The following is a 16,576-nucleotide window of genomic DNA, read 5'->3' as shown; positions in this document are numbered from 1 at the left end:
ACGGCTGATTACACAGCCGCGCTCTGCACCGCCATATCCCTCCTGCAGTCCCCCGCTACAATAACAAGGAATTATCTTATTACACTCTTGAAGGCTAAAAGGCAGCGCCTCAATCAATCTCACTAATGTTTTCTACTGTGTTTCGCTGTCAAACAAAACGTAAAATGTTATTCTCGTTCATCTGGCTCTGCCCTGCCCCCCCCCCCTCCCCAACATCTAGTCAGGTTTTTGGGAAACCCCGCAGTTTACATGGCTGCGGCCTTTGCTGCGGCCTTTGCTGGTTTCTTTGTTACAAGTGTCGGCTACCTAATGAATTCTGTTTAAATGACACAAGGGAACAGTTAATCTGGAGTGGGTCGAACCAGTCTATTAAGAGCTTACAGGAGTTCTCAGTGGTCCGTCAGCCAAGGCTAGCTGTCTGTCAGATGAGAGCTGAGAGGAGAGAGAAGATGAGGCGGATTATGGGCGTGTTTGATGTGTGAACGGGCCAGCCAACCCCCTGGCATCTCCACACCACCTTCTGAAGCAGGAACCACAGACTCAGACCCAGTTAAGATTCCTCCCTTTTTAAGTGGTGTGACAGGGAGAGAGAGAGAGGGGGAGACACACAGCTAAGGCCCAAGCCACTGCAGTAAAGCCTCCGCCTACACGGTACGCACACTCACCCAGGGAGCCACCAGGTGCCCCCACATCACCTCCCTTGACCAATGCTAAATCTTTTATTTTACGACAAAGAAAGGCCCTCTGTACTGATTTACTGATTTGAACGCAACAAAGAACCCATATCCTGTTGTGCTCACAGGGGCTTGAGTGCAGTTATCCACACTGCAAGAACAACAACTGCAGCCACGCTGCGCTCCAAACCCACATCCAGCTGGCTCTCTCGCAGGCCTCCTCTCTCTCTGACCACAGAGGTGAGAAACGTATAAACAAGGAGCCTGCTGTTATCTGGTCCATCGTAATAAAACACCGCCCACTCCCCTTCCTCTTCCTGTTTGGGGCTAACTGGGGAAGGAGGCCCAGGGGAGCTTGGAGTAATCACAGTGGATACGGATCACGGCTTGGGGAGGAATGTTACAGTCTGGGGTTTTCTGCTTCAGTGCGCTTCCGTGTGGAACAGGTTGTAGAGTTGTTCGGCGTTCTCTGTGTGGAACAGGTTGTAGAGTTGTTAGGCGTTCTCTGTGTGGAACAGGTTGTAGAGTTGTTCGGCGTTCTCTGTGTGGAACAGGTTGTAGAGTTGTTCGGCGTTCTCCGTGTGGAACAGGTTGTAGAGTTGTTCGGCGTTCTCCGTGTGGAACAGGTTGCAGAGTTGTTTGGCGTTCTCCGTGTGGAACAGGTTGTAGAGTTGTTCGGCGTTCTCTGTGTGGAACAAGTTGTGGACTAGTTCTGCGTTCTTCATGTTCTACTTGTTGACGTGTTGGGTCAGGACCAAGAGTGGATTATAACAGAAGGGCTTTACCAGGGCCTCCTGTGCTAACCCCCTTAGCGTGATGGTTTAGTAGATTCCAGAGCACCACACAGGCCAACAGCTGCATGGTTAGCATGACACCACGTACGATGAATCAGGACATCCACAGATACTACTGTACAGTACAGATGCTCAACATAAACCTCATAGTCAAGCTCACAGCAATGGCTTCTGATGAATCACACGTGTGTGTGAGCTGTGAGTTTAGACCCCCAAGGGTTTTCTGTGTTTTGATTGGCGGGGAGGATGGTGTCGAAGACACATTGGTTTGACACACGGGTCTTGTATTTCTCTCTGGGCTGGTCTCTCTGGGCTGGTCTCTCTGAGCTGGTCTCTCTGGGCTGGTCTCTCTGAGCTGGTCTCTCTGAGATGGTCTCTCTGAGCTGATCTCTGAGCTGGTCTCTCTGAGCTGGTCTCTCTGAGCTGGTCTCTCTGGGCTGGCCTCTGAGCTAGTCTCTCTGAGCCGGTCTCTCTGGGCTGGTCTCTCTGAGCTGGTCTCTCTGGGCTGGTCTCTCTGGGCTGGTCTCTCTGAGCTGGTCTCTCTGGGCTGGTCTCTGAGCTGGTCTCTCTGGGCTGGTCTCTCTGGGCTGGTCTCTCTGAGCCGGTCTCTCTGGGCTGGTCTCTCTGAGCTGGTCTCTCTGGGCTGGTCTCTCTGGGCTGGTCTCTCTGGGCTGGTCTCTCTGAGCCGGTCTCTCTGGGCTGGTCTCTCTGAGCTAGTCTCTCTGGGCTGGTCTCAGGTTCTGGGTGTGACAGCTGCCTTGATGCGTTCCTGCGGACACTTCAGGTCTCCGTCCAGAGAGACATGGATTCCGGCAGCACAATCAGAACATGTGTCATTTAAAGGGACGGACAGAGTTTAAATGCTGTTCTCTTGTGGTATTTCGGAGAGGAAATATTCAGAGGAAATATTTTCTTAGGAACGTTGGAATTTGCTGGCAACCAGGTCTTTGTTATTGTTTCAACAGGCTGACCGTAGCTGTGGTGCGTGTGTGTGTGTGTGTCTGTCTGTGTGTGTGTGTGTGTGTATGGGTGGGAGGAACATGCTGCTGGGCCATCCTCACACACTAACGTCCTCACACTTAACATGCCCCTTCAAACACGTAAACTCAAATCTGCTCACAACTGGCACCACCAAGCAAGAATGGCAAAAACTTGAAAGAATGCAGTAATGATGGTCAGAAGTAGTGTATTCATCTGTAGGGATTAGGGCCCTGTGGTTACCAGTGAGTTGAGACTGCAGCACGAATTGAATGTCATCAAAGAATGTCCAGTCTTTTTCTAGCATAATTACATAAAAACGTATGAATAGAACAGCGATTCCCAACCCTGGGGCCGCGAGTCCCACTAGTGGTCAGCTAGGGTAATACAGGTGGGCTGCCAAACCATAGTATTTTTATATACTGTTGGTAAATGATTGTTAAAATTCTTACAAATCAAAAATGATTTTTGCCTTTAATTCATCATGACCGAAACACCAACAGTTACACTTGGCATGTTGATGTAAGACCAACTGACATTTCTGTCTTAACTTGCTTACGCCCACTTCAATCCACTATGCACGCATCACTTTTGGATATTGCTTAACCCAGGTCAACAACTTCCGGTAGCGAGCATTTACGTTAGCTTGTTCTCTAACACAAAATGCCGTTTTGTACGAGGACTTCGGGTTGCCTTCCCAAAATTACAATCAACAATGTACATAGAAGTCTATGTTGCTGCCCTTCAAGCAAGAGGAAAAAGGGGTTCAAAATGTTTCGAGCTACATCGACAATTACGAAGGCAAGGTTTATCTGACTCACACAGTAAAAGTGGCTACAGTAGCTAGGCTAGTGCTAGCTATCTGAGTTTGAGCAGTAATGTTAGCTAAGCTAGCTTGCTAACAATTTTAGCCATATTATAATGTTATCAATTATCTATCAGCTTGCTTGCTAGTCGTTAATGTTAACTTGCATGAATAATTGGTCTGTCATATTTGTTCCCTATGGGAAACAAATACAATATAATATATTGTCTTTCTCAGTTTCTAACAAAAATCTGGAAATGGGAGAGATCTCCGTTAGGGCGATCTGTTATCGGTCTAGGAAAAAAAGCGAGAAGCTGAGTGTAGGGTTAAGAGAGCAATAGCTAAGGGTGAACATAACCTGTGCTGGTTATTAAAAGTCAAGTTTCTAACTTCACCAGGAGTTCTAGGCCTGGCCGTGGTAGTTACGCAGGTTACCTCTCTTTACAATGTGTGCTTAATGTGGCACTGATGGGACACTTTTCTTTTTCTTTCTTCTTGATCGCTCAAATTAATTTTTACGTGAAAGCGAACTGTTTAGCTCCGGTGGTGTTATTTAACATGTGTGATAACCGAAAATTAAGTGAACGGATTTGTTAGGCGGACGCCAACGTATTTGATGTATGCGAGTGGGCCGCTAAGTGGAAATGGTCTGGAATAGAGAGGTGAGAGATGAGGCAGCCATTTTGCAGTAACGTGTACAGAATGTGTGACCAACTTTGCATCTGTTCTGTGTTGCTCTCAAAGAGGGAGATGTGTGTGTGTGTTGTGTTTGAATTTTGGGTGTATTTGTTTGCTGTTTGTGTGTGAGTGTTGGCTGTGTGAATGTGTATTTGTTGTGTGTGTGTGTGTTGGCTGTGTGAGTGTTGGGTGGGGTCTCCTCTCTGGGGTAGCCGATGGCCTTCTTCCAGACAGGAAGACAGGGAGGGCTGGAGGGGCAGTTCAAGAGAGGCTGGGAACGTGAGAATGTGTGTGTGTGTGTGTGTGTGTATGTACACAGTGAGGGTGTACATGTACAGTCTCATAATCTTTCTCTTGATTCATAATGCCTGTGTGTGTGTGTGTTAGGGAGGGAGGGAGGGAACTGTGTTACCCTGGCTGAGTCTCTCTGAGGCTGAACAGTGGGGATAGACTCAGTCTGCTGGGCGAGAGACAGAGAGAGAGGAAGAGAGAGTGAAAGCACGAGAGAGAGACAGACAGAGAGAGAGTGAAAGCACGAGAGAGAGACAGACAGAGAGAGAGTGAAAGGGAGAGAAAGGGAACCTGGGAACCGGAGAGGAGAGGGAGACGGAAGCGGAGGTAGAGTCAGGTTGCACCCTCTGAACAAAGGACCATAAGACACCTGGCCAGGTCAGTGTGTGAGAGAGAGAGAGAGAAACAGGTGGAGATACAGAAGGATTGTCATAGCTGAGTGAAAGAGGGAGAGAAGTGTGGAGACTGGGAGAGAGGGAGGAGAGAGGCGACGGCGGATGATTGGAGAGATTAAACCTGAGACGTTAAGAGGAGATATTTGAGAGGAGATCCGTCGAGGGAGATACAGAGAGTGAGAGTTCTTCATTATTGGACTGAAAAAGCTTAAACGTCTAAACTCTGGTCTGGTTTCACTGCTGGGTTCTCTCTGAGAGTGTTTTTAAAAAGTGTGTTTGTGTGTGTTAGCAAGACCGTTGCTCATGGTTTCCACTTCATCAACACAAATGTGTTATTTTGGGTGTATTGATGGTGAGATGTTTACCTGATCATAAAGCGTGTGTGTGTGTGTGTGTTGCAGGACAACCTGAGTGTGTTCCTGCGAGGCTGTGAGGAGCTGGGGCTGAAGGGCTCCCAGCTGTTTGATCCAGGAGACCTGCAGGACACGTCCACACGGCCCAACGCCAAGTAAGACACCACCGTGTGTGTGTGCTTGTCTGTGTGTGTGTGTGCGCTCATCTGTGTGTGTGTGTGTGTTTGCGCTCGTCTGTGTGTGTGTGTGTCTATCATCGTCTCTCTATCTGTGGATCTACTTGTGCCACCTTGTGTCGTTACTACAGCTCAGTGTCACAACAAAGGACTTCTGTGTTTGTTCAGGAACACAACGTTATCTGTTGTCACTGTATAAACAACACACCATCACTACCATGATCACTGCCTCGTTGTTGCCCAGCAACCAGTTGTTGGCACGCCGACGGGCCTCATGGCAGTCCGTCAGCGAGCTGACAATCACTAGGGGGCGGGGCAGATAGGCGGGTCTTCAGCTTGTGATATCACAGATACTCTCCTATATCTGTCTCACTGCTGGATTGGCTGGTTCTGTCAGGTGTGTGTGTGTGTGTTTACACATGTGTACATGTGTGTACATGTATGTGTGATGGAGACACCTGGCCTGAATCTGACAGCCCTCTCCATTTCTCCCCTTCCCTCCTGCCCTCCCCTCCCCTCCTCTCTACCCTCCTCTCCTTGTCGCTCAGACTTACATCTAAGAACTGAGCTAACACTTGAAATATGCCCTCCTGTTTATTCAAACAGATCCTTGACGAGTGACACAGCAGAAGGTCTTGTGTCAAGAGAGGAGGAAAGTCAAGGTGATCTAATGCCTTGTGGAATCTGCTTTGGATTCTCTGGAAGGCTTACCACACGGTTACATAGGCTAGTATGACCTGCCAGACTGCCTGTGTCACTGTTCAGCTGAGAGAGAGGAGGGGAGAGACAACACAGGGACTTGCTGTACTGGTCTTCAGTCCCTGAGGGTAGCAGAAGATAGATGGGTGGGGGAGAGACTGCCAGTCATACTCCCAGACTCTCTCTCTCTCTGTCTCTCTGTCTCTCTCACCTCGAGGCTCATCTCTCTCTCTTTCTCTCTATATCCACCCATCTCTTTATTTCTCTCCTCTCATCCCCAATGGGTATTTCCACAGCTTCATCTGTCGGTGTGTCATTCCTCAACTCTGTGCGTGCGCGCGCGAGTGGTGAGCAGCCCTCAGAGAAGCTTCTCACCAGCGCTGTGTGTTGAAGTGTTCACGTGACTGAGCTGTGTGTCCTGTTTCCCTCAGGATCGCAGACGGCACCAGGAAGCTGAAGAATGTAAGTACCCCCCTCTCAGATCCCAACCTGTCTGTTCTTTTGTGTCGTCTAAAAACACCTTTTAGTTTTGGCGTGTTTCCGTGTGTCAGCTTCAGTCTGACTGGCGTGTGTGAACCCCTATCTTTGCGGTTCTCTCTCCCCTTTTCTGCCTTTCTTTGAGATAGAGGCATCTCTCTTTCTCTCTCTCTCTCTCTCTCTCTCTCTCGATCTCTCTCTCTCTCTCTTCCCCTCTCTCTCTATAAAGAATAGTTGCCACGTTTCTTTCTTTACTTCCACCTCCACCCCGGTCAGCTTTCTCCATCCTGTCCTACCTCTCCCTGCCTCCACCCACCTCCCTCTCCCTGCCTCCACCTCCCTGCTCCCCTCTCTCTCTGCTACTAAGAGCAGCAGGCTTGGTGCTGCTGTCATGCTGCCCCAGTCTGTGTGCAGTGTGAGCAGAGCTAGCGTCTCCCCTGGCTGTGTGGATCCAGTTCCACCCTCTCCAGCCTCCAGAGCCTCTCCGTCAGCCTGCTGCTGCAGAGAGGAGGAGTGTGGTACTGCCAGTGCTGGGGAGGCAGCCGTGTGTGTGAGCTGCTCCGACCAGCGTGAGTGGAAGGAGTTACGCCAGAGAACTGGTGAAACGTGGATTCAGGTGGATTTAGAAGTGAATTAGAAGCGGTGTGTGTGTGTGTGTGAGTGAGTGAGTGTGAATCCTGCTTGGACTAAATATAATTTTGAGTTTCAGCTTGGTGCTGCAGCTAGGTCAGAAAGTGTGTGTGTGTGTGACTATGACTGTGCATGTCACACACACACACAGGTGATTGTGTTGGCCGGATGCAGCTCATCTGACAGGTCTTTACAGATCAGACAGCTCCTGGAGACAGGCAGGTGTTTAACATGTAGTCTGCCTGCATCTGAAGACCTAGTCTCTCCCCTGTTGTCTCAAGGTTGTTTGTTGTTGCCTAGTGCAGTGAGGGTTGCCAGGTTGGTTGCTTTTCAACCCTCATTCCTGCAATAGTTTTCCTGTCACGTAAACTGAGAATGCAAACAGAACACTTTTGACACAAGGCCAAATCTTTCCTAGATGCGGGAAATGCGTGCCACAGTCTCTCAATAAGGCCCCCTCCAATCAGATCAACTTGGTTGTTTTAATGTGAAACACATTCTGTCAATGCAGCATATAGATTTAGCAATTTGTCAGATTATAACAGTGGCTTATATCCCTGCCTAGCTCTGTAAAACACTGCTCACCAAGCCCTTTCCTCATCGTACGACGTTCAACCTGCACCGCTCGGTGGCTGTGGAAAGGACCAGAGTCCAGGTGTTTGTCTGTGCTGCTGGACAGCCTGCAGGGTCCTAGAGTCCAGGGGTTTATCTGTGCTGCTGGACAGCCTGCAGGGTTCTGCTCTCCACACGTCTAGAGGAGAGATGCTGACTCCTCTAAGCAGTCCAGCCTGGGGAGGAGATCTCTCTCTCCTTCTCTCTGCACTCCCTCTCTTTCTCCTTCTCTCTGCACTGCCTCTCTCTCTCCTTCTCTCCCTCTCTTTCTCTCTGTACTCCCTCTCTTTCTCCTTCTCTCTGTACTCCCTCTCTCTCTCCTTCTCTCCCTCTCTTTCTCTCTGTACTCCCTCTCTTTCTCCTTCTCTCTGTACTCCCTCTCTCTCTCCTTCTCTCTGTACTCCCTCTCTCTCTCCTTCTCTCTCTCTCCTTCTCTCTGCACTCCCTCTCTCTCTCCTTCTCTCTGTACTCCCTCTCTCTCTTCTTCTCTCTGTACTCCCTCTCTCTCTCCTTCCTTCCCTTCCCCCTCCCAGTCTCTGGTTTCCCTCCCTCTCTCTCTCCCTCCCTATACTGCTTCTATGAGTCCACACAGCACCCTAGGTGGAAGGATTGGTATAGGGTGATACTGCAATGATAGATTAGCGCCAGGCTAACCTGCTAGCACAGCAATCCGAGCAGCAGGAATGTTCCTTCAGTAGCAGTACAGATGGCTGCTATTGTTTTGTAGCGGCAGCGTGATGCTTTGGAGCCATATGAAGGCCAGGATAAAAGCCCAAGCTTGTCTTGTTTGTACAGAAGGCTCTTGCTGGATGCTAGCCATAGGAAAATATCAAGATTAGCTAAACCAACACTACAGCCTTTTATGACAATATTCTGTTTCATATTCTACCTAAATCATGGATAGTTAAGCATGATGGGGTATTTACACAGCATCACCAAGTCTGTGCTGCAGAAAGCAGAGAGAGAGGGTTTTGTGAGAAACGTTGTTGCTAGTAGCAGGGTTAGCGTTGTCAGGGTTGCCAGGTTCTGATCACCCTCTACTGGTTGTTTCTGGGTTGCCAGGTTCTGATCACCCTCTACTGGTTGTTTCTGGGCTGCCAGGTTCTGATCACCCTCTACTGGTTGTTTCTGGGTTGCCAGGTTCTGATCACCCTCTACTGGTTGTTTCTGGGTTGCCAGGTTCTGATCACCCTTTACTGCTTGTTTCTGGGTTGCCAGGTTCTGATCACCCTCTACTGGCTGGGCCGGGCCGCCAACAGCTGTATCTCCTACAGTGGACCCACCCTGGAGCTGAAGGAGTTTGAGGGCCTGCTGTCACACATGCGAAAGGTACACACACACACACACACACCCTGACTCTTAACACCTCTGAATTACTTCCCCATAGAAGACCGGGGCAACACACACACAGACACGAGTGTGTTCATGAAGAAACTGTTTACGTTTATAAATGTTGGGACACTGTGATGTCATGTCCTTTTGGGATGGGTTTACCATCCCTCCCTCTTTCCATTCTTACCTCTCTCTCTCTCTGTCTCACTCCTTCATGGAGTCATCTTTGGAAGGCAGTGCAAGGCTGTCTATCTCTGTGTCTCTCTCTCTCTGTCACTCCACCCCCTCCCCTCCCCCCTTCCCTCCATTGTCCAGGGATGATCTCAGGCCTCCAAGTCAGACCGTGTCTGAACTAGACTGAGGGCTTTATCAGACTTAGCGTTAGCAGGGACCTCCTCCCATCACTCACACACACACTCACTCACACACACACCATACACACATTCACACACACACACACGACAGCCACTCAGAGCATGATATCACTGCTTTGCGATTTATTCCGTCTCCACAACGTGACTTCCCTCTGTGCTCCTCCATTAAAAGAGTCCAGAGTGTTTCTCCAGATGTCCCCCTGGACACAGTCACGTCCACCCACCTGATCAACCACACTGGTCACTTAGACACAGAGAGAGACAGAGAGAGACAGAGAGAGACAGAGAGAGACAGAGAGAGACAGAGAGAGACAGAAAGAGACACCGAGAGACAGAGAGAAACAGAGACAGAGAGAGACAGAGAGAGACAGAGAGAGACAGAGAGAGACAGAGAGAGACAGAGACAGAGAGAAACAGAGACACCGAGAGAGACAGAGAGAGAGACACCGAGAGACAGTCTCACCAAACGAGGGAGAGAGGGTGTGGAGAGTGTGTTGCAAGAGAGAGGAGGGGAAACAGGGCGGGAACAGGAAGCTCCTCTGGCCGACAGGAAGCTCCTCTGGCAGACAGGAAGCTCCTCTGGCAGACAGGAAGCTCCTCTGGCAGACAGGAAAAGCCTTCCAGCAGCCCTGGAACCAGGGAGGCCAGAACTGGAGCCCTGAGGGCGAGAGAGCTAGAGCCACACCTGGATATAAGAGAGAGGTAGAGAGAGAGAGGTAGTTAGCAAGTGTTCAGGTGAGCAGGTGTGTTCAGCTCTTCTACAGCTCTTCTTGTATGTGAGGTGAGATTGTAATTGTTGTGTACCATATCTCTGTGTGTGTGTGGTGTGTGTATGCCGTGTGTATGCCCCCCCCCCCCAGGAGGTGGAGGAGCTGGACAGTCCTCGCTGCAGCGTGAGGGACAGTGGCTACGTGGACTGCTGGGACTCTGAGCGGAGCGACTCTCTCTCCCCGCCGCGCCACGCCCGCGACGACTCCTTCGACAGCCTGGACTCTCTGGGCTCTCGCTCCCCACACACCCCGTCTCCGGACGCCCTGGTTGCCCGCGGCAACAGCGATGGTAGGACACACCCTCCTTCCAGTGAAGGGTTTTGTTTGGTTCGACCTGCCAATTTGCTCTGTAGAAGAAAACGGTGGAATGGTGGAAAGGATTTCCTGTTGTCTCAGGTCTATTTTTCATCTAGTCAGTTTTTTTATCAGGTACATTTTTTAATCAGGTCAGTTTTTTATCAGGTCAGTTTTTTTTATCAGGTCAGTTGAGTCTGTAGTCAGATCTTGGTAGTATCAGATGGGCGGTGTTGACGACCATCGTGTCCCACGTCGATGACATCATCTGGCAGTGCCGTCTCTGACATCTGGACAAAGAACGGTCTGTGTTGCTCCTCTCGACTGTTTCAGCCTGTTACCATGGGTTACAAGCCTTTTGAAGGCACCCTTAAAAGGGACTTGTTTTGAGTGAAGGTGTGTGTGTGTTCAGGGGAAACGGAGCACATTCTGGTCAGAGCAGGTGATGGTATGGAAAGGAGATGAGCTGGATTGAAGAGTGTGTGTGTGTGGGGGAGGGGGGGGGGGGGACTGTGATGGAGGGTTTCTCAGTGTTCAGGAGAGTGTTGCTCTGCCCTCTGTGTGAGTCTGTGATGATGCTCAACACACACAGCAGCAGCTGAAAGGACGAGTCTAGTGAGTGTTCTGCTCGGAACTGGAAAGGGAATTTGATCTAACGCCATTATTTTTTGTGAATGTGCACACCCACACACACACTAATCAGAAGAGTCCATCTCCTCTCTTAGCTAGCTGTGTGACTGCGCTGGGCTGTATGAGGTAGCTGAAACGCTCCTGTACCCTGCTGCAGGTCAGGCAGGTCAGGAGCAGCTCTGTACCCTGCAGCAGGTCAGGAGCAGCTCTGTACCCTGCAGCAGGTCAGGAGCAGCTCTGTACCCTGCAGCAGGTCAGGAGCAGCTCTGTACCCTGCAGCAGGTCAGGAGCAGCTCTGTACCCTGCAGCAGGTCAGGAGCAGCTCTGTACCCTGCTGCAGGTCAGGAGCAGCTCTGTACCCTGCTGCAGGTCAGGAGCAGCTCTGTACCCTGCTGCAGGTCAGGAGCAGCTCTGTACCCTGCTGCAGGACAGGAGCAGCTCTGTACCCTGCAGCAGGTCAGGAGCAGCTCTGTACCCTGCTGCAGGTCAGGAGCAGCTCTGTACCCTGCTGCAGGTCAGGAGCAGCTCTGTACCCTGCTGCAGGTCAGGCTGGTCAGGAGCAGCTCTGTACCCTGCAGCAGGTCAGGCTGGACAGGAGCAGCTCTGTACCCTGCAGCAGGTCAGGAGCAGCTCTGTACCCTGCTGCAGGTCAGGCTGGACAGGAGCAGCTCTGTACCCTGCAGCAGGTCAGGAGCAGCTCTGTACCCTGCAGCAGGTCAGGCTGGTCAGCCCTGTGAGAGCAGAGACTTCTAGTCCGTCATCGTCACCACAATACACGCTCTCCAGCAAACCCACTGGAGGGAACACACAAATAGTATTTTTTTATTTGTTTTTCAGCCAGGCTAACAACGCCAAAAAAGCTCTCATAAGGCCAACGGTAAAGCCTTCTGATTTGGCCGTTCAGGGCCGTTAAAGAACCTGATTGGTCAGCAGTGAGCCACAAGTGAGGCGTGACCACAGCCCTGAAATGACCACGCACACACAATCTCTGTCTCACTCACTCACACACACACACACACACACACACATGGTCTCTCAAGCACACACACAACCTATATCTCTCTCACCCACCCACCCACCCACCCACCCACCCACACACACACACACACACACAATCTCTCTCTCTCTTACTCACTCTCTCTCTTTCTCTCTTTCTCTCTCTCTCTCTCTTTCTCTCTCTCTCTCTCTCTTCTCTCTCTCTCTCTCTCTCTCTCTCTCTCTCTCTCTCTCTCTCTCTCTTTCACACCCACACACACACACACACACACAGAAACACAGTGTGTGTTTCTCCAGCTGTCATTAGAGAACTAGATGCTGTCCTCAAACTGCCTATGGTAGTGAATCAAGTGGAGTCTCAGGGAAAAGAGACTGGCTCATCACCCAGTGGAGCTCACTGCCTCACTGCCTCGCTGCAGACCTGAAACACACCACTACAACCACCAGGGACAGTTCCTGATGAAAGCATGTTACGTTTGACGCCATGATGAAGGTTGAATGTTGGAGAGGCAGACGTGGAAACTGTTAAAACGTTTAAAGCCGTTTAAACATCTGGGAAGAATATTTATGTCCCACAAACAAGACAAAAATGGCTGAAAAATATTTTTGTAATGTTTTTTTTATAATGCCACCATGGCCACAAGTGTACCACAGTGAGCTGCTGATTGCTGCACTCGACTTCATCTGAACTTGTTATGGAGGCTAGAGGCTCGTAAAATGTTACAATGTTCGTCACCAAATGTGTGTTTCAGCTGCGCTGAGGGCATGTTACTGTTTGGAGGCAAGTGGAGAGGGAAGTCACAGGCAGGCAGGTAAGCAGGCAGGCAGGCAGACAGACATAGACTGCAGCTCTGGGGAACTCTCTCCTTCTACACAGTCAGTGTGTGTTTGAATGAGATTCTCCTGATCGGAACTTGAACACCAGAGGTATCTGTCTGTCTGTCTGTCCCTCTCTCTCTGTCTCTCTCTCTCTCTCTCTCTCTCTCTCTCTGATCTGAAGTTGAACACCAGAGGGAATTACCCCAACCACCTCAACAGCCTGGTCTGATACCTAAAGGCAAAAGTTGTTAGGCAGATAAAACAGACTCTGGGCCAGTTAGTCACCACACACAGCTGATAGGAAAACAGGAAGTAAGTGTTGACCAGGGATCAGCCAATGACAGGAAGGCTTGGTTACGTCCGACAAGGACACCCATTCAGAACTCAACACATAAAACGTCCACCAAGGTTTCCATGCTTATGAAAATGGCCTTTCTCTGCACTGCCAAAACTATTCAGCTCAAACTCAGTTGAGCCCACATATAATCAGAGGACATTAGAGACTTTAATTCATTGTAAAAGAGACATTTGAGATCCCTCTTTTGTGAGGGGAAGAGGTCTGTAGATCAACACATACACACTTTCCATAAATGCTGCTTTGTAAAAGACAGGAATAGGAGGACAAGCATTCTCTCTTCCTCTCTCTCTCTCTCTCTCTCTCTCTCTCTCTCTGTCTCTCTCTCTCTCTTCCGCCCCTGTCTCTCTGTTCTCTCTCTTTGTATTTTCTCTCATGCTCTGTGAACACTGACCCAAATTGTCGACAGCTTCAGAACAGTATGATGAAAACAAGGATCCTTACAGATATAGTAGGCACTGTTTGACCTGGCTCTGACCTTGTGCCCCCCCCCCCCCCCCCATAGGCCGAGGCAGTGACTCAGAGTCGGACGCCCCCCACAGGAAGCTCCCAGACGTGCGTAAGGACGACATGCTGGCTCGCCGCACCTCGGTCAGCGAGCCCCGTGCCGCCATGCCCTTCAACCAGTACCTGCCCAACAAGAGCAACCAGAGCGGCTACGTCCCCACGCCCCTCCGCAGGCGGAGGGCCGACCGTGAGGAGGGCGGCCGCAAGAGCTGGAGTACCGCTACCTCCCCCATAGGGGGCGACAGACCCTTCAGGTGAGCAGCAGAGGAAGCCGCTGGCCATCTCTCCACTAGGGGGAGACGTTGCTGACTTCAAACCATCTTGTCTCTCATTTCAACGTGCCTTCATTTGTCTCGCGCTTCTGATCTAGCGACGGATCTACGATTAATGGCAGCTCCATGCCCGTGGGCTTGATTGGTTTATGTATTAATAAAACAATTATTTAACAGAGAAAAGCATGTGTGATCGAACAAGGGCGGGAACTGATGACCTGTTTAGTTGCCAGCGGATTTGTCTTTCTAGACAAGCTCCTGAATGAAGATCCATCAGAAGAGCTGGAGTTCACATGTTGATGATTTGGTTTATTTACGCAGAGACAGAATTCCTGACTCCCGCTCACTGGTAGCTTGTTAGCTTTGTGTTTTTATTAGCTGTGGTGAATGGCAGCCAAAGGGCCATCAATCCACTAAACGCTAATGGCTATTTCTCTGCTATTACCATTGAGGCAAAACAAATTATGAACAGTTATTCTTTCCTACAACTGTCTGGATGTAGTGATGGACTACTTCTCTCCATATCTCGGAGTGTTTTCATTCGCTTAGATTTGACACAGCACTTTAGAAAACACTTAGCACAAGCCAATGTTCCTTCACACTGTAATTCCCCAAATGAAGGAGATGCCTGCTGGGGTTGTGTGCATGTCTGATGTGGAACATGCTTGCTAGGAGAGGAGGGGAGAGGGGAGAGAAAAGAGAGGGTGAGAGCAGGAAGGGGAGAGGAGATAGGGGAGAGGGGGGAGGAGAGAGAGGGGATAGGAGACAGAGGGGGGCAGAGAGAGGGTAGAGAGGAGAGAGAGGAGAGAGGGATGTTTCTAGTACAGTAGTGGCACAAAAGGGAGGGGCTGATCGAGACCAGATGTGTGTTTTCATTGGCCAGCGTTGAGGCCCATTTGAAAGCCAGTAACGAGGAGAAACTGCGAAATAGACACAAGCGGGGGATGAAAGTGACGGTCTAGGACTCATCAGTGTCTTTTTCTTTGTGTTCGCTCTTTATTCATGTTCAATTCATTTGGAATGAAATGTACTGTAGTTGGCCAATACTTTTCCTTGCAGTCAACACTCCAGTGAAGAACAACAAGTAGAGAAGAAAACAAGTTAGATACTTGGAAGGCTTCTTAAAGTCACTGTTGGTACAGATTTGGCAGTGTTCAGCGTTTGTGTGTATTAGTTATGTGTTTGCCTGTGTACGTGTGTGTGTGTTTGTGGCTATAAGTGTGAGTTTGTGTGTGTGTGTGTGTGTGTGATTGGCCTGATCTGAACTTGAACACCTGAGAATGAGTGTATTCATCAAGTTCCACCTTCATTAAACCACTTCTGTCATACCAGCATCATGCAGATCCCTGGATATACTCATTATCATCATATGTTGTTTTATTTGTTTTTCCTCCTTCCTGTTTGTTTCCACTTTCTGTCATGGTCCATGGATGTGTGTTTGGTCGTCCCTTAAATCCCTTCATAATACTGTGTTGTCTGTGTATCTTGCCTTGGTCATGTGTGAATGTGCCATCCTTTGAGTGTTGTGACGGTGTGTGTGTTGTGACGGTGTGTGTGTTGTGACGGTGTGTGTGTTGTGTGGCTGTGTGTGTGTGTGATGTAACAGTCCGAACGAGAGCCCTGCTTTAGAGGAGCCCCCCGTAGCCCCTGCTACCCCCCCCTCTCCAGAACCCCAAGCCCAGCCCCCCGAACCCCAGAACCAGCCACAGGAACCTGAGGAGGAGAGAAGGAGGGAGGATGAAGGGAGTGTGGCTCCGTCCAGAGCTTGTTGGTCGGTGTCTGGTGCGAGGAGGGTCAGCGAGCCCCAGACCAGCCTAGACCCCCGCACCGCCACGCAGCTGACCGTCACCGCAGAGCACAGGTGCAAATCCCTCCGCCCCTCACCCCGCCCCCTCACCCCGCCCCTCACCTCACCCCGCCCCTCACCCCGCCCCTCACCCCGCCCCTCACCCCACCCCCTCACCCCGACCCTCACCCCGACCCTCACCCCGCCCGCTCACCAAATCCCCAACAGTACAATCGCGCCAAAATTAAAACCCTTTCCACCCTTTCCTCCCTCCCAGCCTTCCTCTCTAACAGTGTTCAGTACAAATCCTGCCCTCTCTCTCACATCCCGATCCTTCCCTCAATCACAACACACCATGATGATTCTCACAACAGTCCCAGATTAAACTAACGATTTGAAAATCTTGAACTTTGCCTGTTTCTCCAGACAGGCCTGGTCGATCCTTATCTCTGTGTATTTGGTTCCATGTTGGATTCAAACCCCCCCCCCATCTCTGTTGACCCTGGCTGTGCTGCAGGCCTGGGGACCTGCCATGCAGGCCTGGGGACCTGCCATGCAGCAGGGATGATTAGACTCTGTATCTGAGTTCCAGTAGTGATTCTGGGGTCTCCCTGGAGCTCTGTGCTTTTGTTGGATCCACAGCTTCTCCCTCCTCCTATGAGAGCCAAACCCAGACTGTCTGCGGTCGAGGGGGGTGGCGGCAGGGGGGTAGGAAGCGAGGGAGCAGTGGTGTGTGTGCCCAGAGGCTGCTGGGGGGCGGGGTCTGGGGGTCATCGTGTGCGTGTGGGTGGGTGGAGGACTGACATGGCCCGTGACACGCCTGGGTTGTTAGTCGTCTTGGTTGTCTTTTTCAGTTCCTCAGCTTGTCGTCGTATGTGG

General features: G+C 50.5%; 1 protein-coding gene across 1 annotated transcript in view; it reads left to right on the top strand.

Moving 5' to 3' along the window:
- The window catches only part of limch1b (LIM and calponin homology domains 1b), a 63,826-nt gene that overhangs the window by 34,408 nt on the left and 12,842 nt on the right, over nt 1–16,576 (top strand). The window contains 5 exon segments of the mRNA XM_047051650.1: nt 5,017–5,123; nt 6,275–6,305; nt 8,781–8,891; nt 10,129–10,327; nt 13,638–13,893. Coding sequence (XP_046907606.1) covers nt 5,017–5,123; nt 6,275–6,305; nt 8,781–8,891; nt 10,129–10,327; nt 13,638–13,893 — 704 coding nt within the window.

Source organism: Hypomesus transpacificus, unplaced genomic scaffold, assembly GCF_021917145.1.
Source record: "Hypomesus transpacificus isolate Combined female unplaced genomic scaffold, fHypTra1 scaffold_166, whole genome shotgun sequence".
Classification (NCBI taxonomy): Eukaryota; Metazoa; Chordata; class Actinopteri; order Osmeriformes; family Osmeridae; genus Hypomesus; species Hypomesus transpacificus.
The sequence above is the reverse complement of the archived record's forward strand: the minus strand, read 5'-3'. Positions and strand labels throughout refer to the sequence as shown.